The 6,925-nt window shown below is 48.0% G+C and overlaps 3 protein-coding genes across 3 annotated transcripts; 1 reads left to right on the top strand and 2 right to left on the bottom strand.

The window, feature by feature from the left end:
• BC939DRAFT_299103 (uncharacterized protein) lies at positions 1–502 on the bottom strand. Its single transcript, XM_051551369.1, has 2 exons — positions 438–502; positions 1–354 (listed from the first exon to the last, which is right to left on the bottom strand). Exon 2 carries the CDS (start codon positions 313–315, stop codon positions 106–108), a length of 210 nt encoding a protein of 69 aa, XP_051408274.1. The 5' UTR covers positions 316–354; positions 438–502; the 3' UTR covers positions 1–105.
• Positions 503–1,889: 1,387 nt separating this feature from the next.
• On the bottom strand, positions 1,890–3,454 carry BC939DRAFT_506756 (peptidyl-prolyl cis-trans isomerase D; the record flags this gene model as incomplete). The annotated part of the gene is made up of 6 exons (XM_051560819.1): positions 1,890–2,404; positions 2,502–2,732; positions 2,823–2,976; positions 3,068–3,141; positions 3,233–3,284; positions 3,383–3,454. The coding sequence occupies 6 exons, from the start codon at positions 3,452–3,454 to the stop codon at positions 1,890–1,892; spliced, it is 1,098 nt and encodes a 365-aa protein (XP_051408273.1).
• Positions 3,455–5,575: 2,121 nt separating this feature from the next.
• Positions 5,576–6,818, top strand: BC939DRAFT_401775 (nucleotide-diphospho-sugar transferase; the record flags this gene model as incomplete). Its single annotated transcript, XM_051552629.1, has 3 exons — positions 5,576–6,098; positions 6,181–6,322; positions 6,410–6,818. 3 exons carry the CDS (start codon positions 5,576–5,578, stop codon positions 6,816–6,818), a joined length of 1,074 nt encoding a protein of 357 aa, XP_051408272.1.
• Between the last annotated feature and the right edge of the window lie 107 nt (positions 6,819–6,925).

The following is a 6,925-nucleotide window of genomic DNA, read 5'->3' as shown; positions in this document are numbered from 1 at the left end:
TGAACTGCTGCGCACTGTCTGGGATACAATATGTGCAATGTTTAATACAACATTTTTCACAGAATATATACTATCGCTGGCACAGAAAGAACAGAACCAGTCTGGCTATTGCTGTTGCTGCAAAGAGGATATCTCATTCACTGTTGCGCTCTGCTTTGGCATCAAGTTCTCAGGGAGTAGTCGTTGAGGGGAGATCACTGACGATGGTTCTTCCTCGTGCTTGGGCATCATGGAAGGAGGGGCATATGGATTGCTGTAGCTCCAGTGGGTAGGGGACTTGGGTTGCAATTGGTCTTGAGGAAAGTAACCAGACATCGCGACAAGTGTTGGGAATGGTGTTTGGCCAGCTGGGCCCTAATATGGGAGGCAAAAGGAAGTGTTAGTTATGAATTGCAAGACAATCCATAGTGTCGAGATATGTCAATGGCCCTTCTTACCTTTGCGTACGCATACGAGACACCATTAATACCGCTTGGAGCATGAACTTCTACAAGAGTATCGTCTATTCTCCAGGCTGTGTACCATCCCCAGCAACGGATGGTTGATTAGCATCGATAGCAAGGACAAGGACTGAGTTTGTGCTTGTTCCTGAGTAATTTAGCCTACCATGCTTTCGTCCAATCCGGCCAGAACTATTGCGCGCAGCGGTATTGCTGAACGACGCTTGAGGTCCATCCGAATTCATAGTTTTCATCTTTTTGCTATACAGATGGAGGGAAAGGCGCGAGAACGCGTCCGATCAGACACTGCAACTTCATTACTCGTGTTTGAGTGTTCGTATCTTGCGAAAACGCTTACTTTGGCAAATGAATTCTCTTGAAAGCTCGACTACGGCCAACAGGGGACATGATGTTAAAGCCAGGCTCGCGTTCTTCTAGGAAAGAAACTGGTGTGTTTAAGAAGGCACAGTGGGTGATTAGGATGAAGAAGTGTGCAAGATTCGATGTAATTTGACATTCTACTCTTTCGTCTTATTACCATGATTGGAGGATTCGTGCTGGAATCGTTGACCAAGCATACCGGATAGTAGTGTCTGTATTAACGGAGGCAAGAAGGTAGAGACGGGGAGGAGCGGTATTCGCCGAAAAGATTGCTCAAAGAGTAGTTGAGGAAGCGAGAGAGTACAGGGGTATAGGGGAAGACGATCTTTGGGGGGAAACAAAGAGAATCGGTCATGTTTATATAAGGCGACCACTTTGTCTGAGAGAAAAAAAAAAAAAAAAAAAAAAAGCAGAGGATGTCCGATGGACCCACAAGGGATTTACGTCTGGGTCCGCGCTCTCTGGACAAGGCGAGAACCAGGTACTGGTTGACATCAGGATAGACTATGATGCTGCATACGCATGAGGTGGTTCAAATTTTACTCACACCAGTACAAGTTGCAAGTTGCGTACCTCAGGTAATGAGATGATGCAAGCGGATTATTCATGCAGTTCATGTTCCTTTGCTTTCTTGTCCCCTGATATGTCTCTTGATGTCAGTCATAACCACATTCTGCCTTATTGAGTCGAGGCAGGGGTGTAGTCCCTCGCAGGAACAATGTCTTCGTTGCCTTAACAGTCAGTTTTATTTTGTCAGAGGGACAAGAAGATAGCAGATTCGCAGAACCGCAGAAGTTGAGGAGGATGAGTAGATACCCATCATGATGACTGAACAGAGAGTGGTGATCAACTGATACTCGACTTCATTTCTCACAGATTAGCTGTATCGTGCGACAATTCCGCTCTGATTGCTGCGCCCTATCACATTGCAATCTCAATAGTATTCCATAGTAACGCTTCTCTTCATCAACGCGATGCAAAGAACTTTGTGGATGTCAGTAAGCCTGCGCTTTTTTCCCATTAGTTTAGTGCTGCAGGTCCAATTAATGCAAAATCGATCTATCGCGTCTATGCAAACATCTTGGCGTAAGCCTTCTTCTCCTTCTCGCGCTTCGCTGTCAGCTTCGCGTTCACGACCTCGAGTTCCTTCAGCACGCCACCGTCCTTTGGCGACAACTTCTTAGCCTTCTCCAGATCGGCTTTTGCGCTGTCCAGGTCATGCATCTTCAAATATGCTAATCCGCGTCTGAAGTATGCCTTGGTCCTATCCGCGTCCGAGGGGTACTGTTCCATTTCCAGCACTATAGTCATGTCCTTGACCGTCAATTCGGGCCGATCCAGCTTCAATGCGCAGAATCCACGATTGAGATAGCAAGGGATCTTGACCGCGTAAAACTCTTTCACCAACTCTGGCGCGTCATCGTCGTCAAAGACGGGCTTCTCGTTCAGATACCGGATCGCCTTCTTGTACTTGCTCATCGCCTTGGTATAGTTTGCGACCTTGAAAAAACTGTTGCCAAGGTTCTTGAGGTCCTGTGCAACCACGACCAAGTCCTTGTCCTCCTTAGATCCCTCATAATCATCTTTTTTTTATAACAAAGAAAAAGATATAATTAGCGGATGGGTTTCATAGAGCGCTTTAAACCTGAATCTACGTTCCATTGTTCCTGATAAGCGTACCTGGCCAATCAGCATACTTGTCGCCAGCATCAGGAGCAGCTACGCCATCATCCTCTCCCTCCGCCAGTTCACCACAGTTGGCAATGATGACAGGGGACAGGGGTGCATCACCACTGCCCTTTGGCGTCCTCTCGATCTCACGGACAACAGAAATACCCTTGAGAACTTTTCCAAAAACGACGTGCTTATCATCCAAGTGAGGTGTAGGGACCGTTGTGATAAAGAACTGGGCTGTAGTATCCAAGGACACACGATGTCAGTACTGCTGTCATATCAGAGGTATCAATCAAGGCTACTGTATGACTTTAATGAAACACTTACATCCATTCGTATTCTGACCAGCGTTGGCCATTGACAGTAGGAAGGGCTTGTCATGCTTCAATTGAAAGTTCTCATCCTCAAACTTCGCACCGTAGATCGACTCGCCTCCAGTTCCGTTTTGGTTGGAAAAGTCTCCTCCTTGGATCATAAAGTCCTAAATGAAATAAGCGAGTAATCGTAAGGAAATTGTTCGATCTTGCACAGCAAGCTAGGCCACGAACGATTAAAGATGGGATGACACTTACAGGGATAATGCGGTGGAATGGTGCTCCCTTGTACGTCAATGGCTTGCCGGTACTCTGCCCGATGCCCTTTTCGCCTAAAAAAATGAAGAGACCTTAGATGCCTGTCCTAATCTCGAGCAATTGTACAGCCAACAGGACACTAGGAGCGTTCTGTTGGCACCATACCTGTGCAGAGGGCGCGGAAATTCTCGGCAGTCTTGGGAACGACATCGGCAAACTAGCGGTAGACGTAGACGCGAAGATATGAAGATGTGTGAGGAGGTGAAACTGAAGTAAAAGTCATGATCAGGAACATGGCGAGTGTAGGTTCATTACCAGCTCAAAGACAATGCGGCCAATGGGCTCCTCTCCAATGGTGATGTCAAAGTAGGTGCGTGGGTTAGGCATGGCAGTGATGGTAGTGGTGATGGTGGATTCGTTGCTGGTGGCAAGTGTGGCAGCGAAGTCTTCGGCCTTTTTGAAGCAAAGTTGGTTGGTCCTGAAGATGTTTCTCGAAAAAAGAACCCTCACGTGAAAGCTTTTCGCGTTCTGGTTGGCGGACGCGCCATGCTGTACGAGCTACGAGAAACGACTAGGACGAAGGTTCAACCAAGTCAGTTGGAACGGGTGACTGCCCTACTGAACAAGTCAAGTACACCAAGCGACGCAACGTCCTTTCCTCAGTAATGTGGAGCGGTGCCTTTGGCACCAGAGAAACCACCTTGCTATGGCGTCTGGGGCCTCAAACACCCTTGGTTCTCCGCAACAAACCCAAATAAATTACAGCAGACCAAATTGGCTTTGCCACCAAAATTTCATGGAGTTGCGGGCTCGGTTATCTAACTACGCCATGCGATTACTTTGGCCCTTGGGCTGCTTTGCATTGCAAGGAGTAACCAAAACGTATTCTGTATAAGAACATCTTTATTTAAATACTCATACTCTTGCTCTTGTTGCGGCATATGTTGTGTCATTATTCTTGCACTTGTCCCCTCCGCTGGAAAGAAGGCTCGAAGCGTGGCTCTGTTCTTGATCGTATAGCCCTGCAGCTGGAAGAGAACCGGTGCAAATCCTTGTCAAGTCCAGATATTCTCACAGACCTGACCGGCTATGATTCCTAGCCGTGTTTGAGCCGGTAATGACACAGACCATGGAAACGCACCGTAGGCTACAATGGCTCATGAGGTAGAGGTGGACGAGTAGATCGCTTAAAGAATAGATAGTGGATAGTTTGAATAGGAAAGACGATTGAGACGAGGATGAGTGGGAGTATTTCGATTAAGCATCAGAAGAATTGGAATATTGTAGCGTAGAGAATCATGGTAGGGTAGGTTTTGTGTAGAATAGAAGGTGCACAGGAAGGAGGACCTGTTGGCCGCCGTATTTGTGCTCTACTGCCGAGCATCATGCCCAAGTATGGACATCAGACTCAGAAGTACCGGTAAGCGTATATCAACTTGCCAGTTCGCCAAGCAGCCCAGGCAGGGGGCTTCCTTTAGTGTGGAAAACCACTATCAGGATCAGTTTGCCCACCAAAGCCCCTCCACAGGATAGCCACAGATGTTGCGTTGGACGTCCGGGCGTTTCGGTTGCCGATATAATGGCCACCCTCGACTTGGTGATAAAGGATGCTTTCAATGAGGCATTAAATGGAACATGGCTTAATGAGCGAGATGAAAGTCGTAGAGCTGCTTGCCAACCATGGCGTCGAAGGAGATGCTCTGGAGACCGATGAAGTCGTGTCCCTTTTCGCGCCACCAAAAAGGGATGTATTATATTTCTCCTTTCCGGACACGGCATAACTCAATAGCCCCCTGCTTCCACCAAGCATTCCAGCCCACCTAACATTCTACTCTTTTCCTTCAACACAGTACAACCAGCAACACTCGCATCTCGCCAGAAAGTGTAGCATCAAGAAGAGGAGCACGAGACAATCTGTCCGAGATGATTCAGGCGCCCAACCGAAACGCCAGACTCATCCGCGTCATCGTCACCTTTACTACAACCTGGGAACTTGGATACCTGTTCATAATCACACTTTTGCCACAGAACTTCGAGCCAACCGCCACACGACCAGGCATAGACCCAACAGCAATTGTGCTCGACAATGTGCACTCTACTGAGCATGTTCTGGTTGAATATGCGCGGTCAACAGCATCGTCATCTAGTTCGCATCAGCAAGGTGCCTTGTTTTTATCTCCGCATGGTTTACTAAACGAAGTGGAAGGTCATGGTCTCGAAGGTGACATGGCTATTGGTACCCAGGATAACAATAGAGCCAGTGAAGAAAGTAAAGGAGATATCGACAGCCAGACGGAGCGCGACCAAGTACTACTGGGTGACCCAAAAGAGCAGACAGGAGAGCAGCTCCCTCAACAGAAAGCATTCGGAGATCATCAATGGAATTATCAACAGCCTTTGGAGGAGTTTGAAGGTCCGGATATCGGTTTACTATTTGAATATCCGAAAACACCGGATCGGGGAGACAATGCAGCAGGCCATAAAAACAACGATATGGAACATCTGTCAATGAGCACTGACCAGGATCCAACAAGCAGCGACACGACCGGAGGTGATTCAGCCCTCCAAGTCAAAAGGGCCAACGGAGTCTTCGTTATCCTTACGCACGAAGACGAGCTCCAGAAAGCTCGAGAGACAGTCCGCCAAATCGAAGATCGCTTCAACAGGGACCGCAACTACCCATGGATCGTTCTCACGCCTCTTCCGCTGACAACACGGTCTCGGAATTTGATTAGCCAACTCACAAAGGGCACCACGACCTTTGGTACGATCCCGCACGAGCAGTGGCGGCTTCCCAAATGGATTGAAGCTGCCATGGTTCGGAACGGGGACTATGCTAAGATGCGACTGGGGATGAACAAAACTTCGTTACTGGAGCGGCATAGGTGGCGATACATGAGTGGATTCCTGGCGCAGCACAAATTACTGGACCAGTACGAGTTCTTTTGGAGAGTCGATCCAGGCGTGTGCATCTTGTGTGACGTTGAGGAGGATCCTATGCTGATGCTGAAGAGCTCGGGGCAAAAGTTCGGTGAGTCCAGATATCCATATGTAAAATTTCCTGTTCTGTACATGTTATGCGGTTCATTAACATCATCCTCGTACTGGCATAGCCTGGTCACTGTTGTCGACCGTCAATGAGGCAAGTGTCCCTGGAGCGTTGTCTCTGATTGAGAGATTCAAGTCGACACACCCAGAGCTCATTCCAGATAGCAGGGACGAAGCATTCCTGGTCAGAGAAGCCGGCGACGCATTGTAAGGGTCCAAGCCTGAAGACAATTCTGTTCTTTTGCAATTCTAGAACATCAGATTAATCGCATCCACCAACATACCCTCCTCTAGCACTGCATGCACCTACGGCGTTGAAACCTCCATTGCGCGGGTCAACTTCTTCCGCTCGCCAGCATATCAAGCGTACTTTGAATATGTCGATCGGCAGGGTCCCATTTATTATCACAAATGGAGCGACGCGGCCGTTACCACTATTGGATTGGGACTCCTCGCGCCTCGGTCTGATACCCTCTTCCTGGAACATCTCGGCTGGAGCTATGGCTCGATCGCGTATTGCCCTGATCGCTGTCCATGCAACCCTCAGATCAATAATATGGCACTGCACTTGAGCTGCACGCCGTTTTGGACGGAATTGGCGGAGAGCCCTGAGCTGAAGAGACGCCTTGAATGCAACGCAGATGGGAAATGTATAATGTATGTCTCCAAACCCAATCTAACCACAGTTCCCGATCCAAAATAACGCCAAGTACAGAGTTATCACAAGAAAGCAAGTTTTATTTACAAAAAGAATAGATAATACAAATGGAGTTAAGGGAGAGGGGAGGAAAGATATTCGATATTTGGTAT

This window comes from Gamsiella multidivaricata (assembly GCF_025024155.1).
Source record: "Gamsiella multidivaricata strain RSA 2152 chromosome Unknown BC939scaffold_78, whole genome shotgun sequence".
Lineage (NCBI taxonomy): Eukaryota > Fungi > Mortierellomycota > Mortierellomycetes > Mortierellales > Mortierellaceae > Gamsiella > Gamsiella multidivaricata.
The sequence above is the reverse complement of the archived record's forward strand: the minus strand, read 5'-3'. Positions and strand labels throughout refer to the sequence as shown.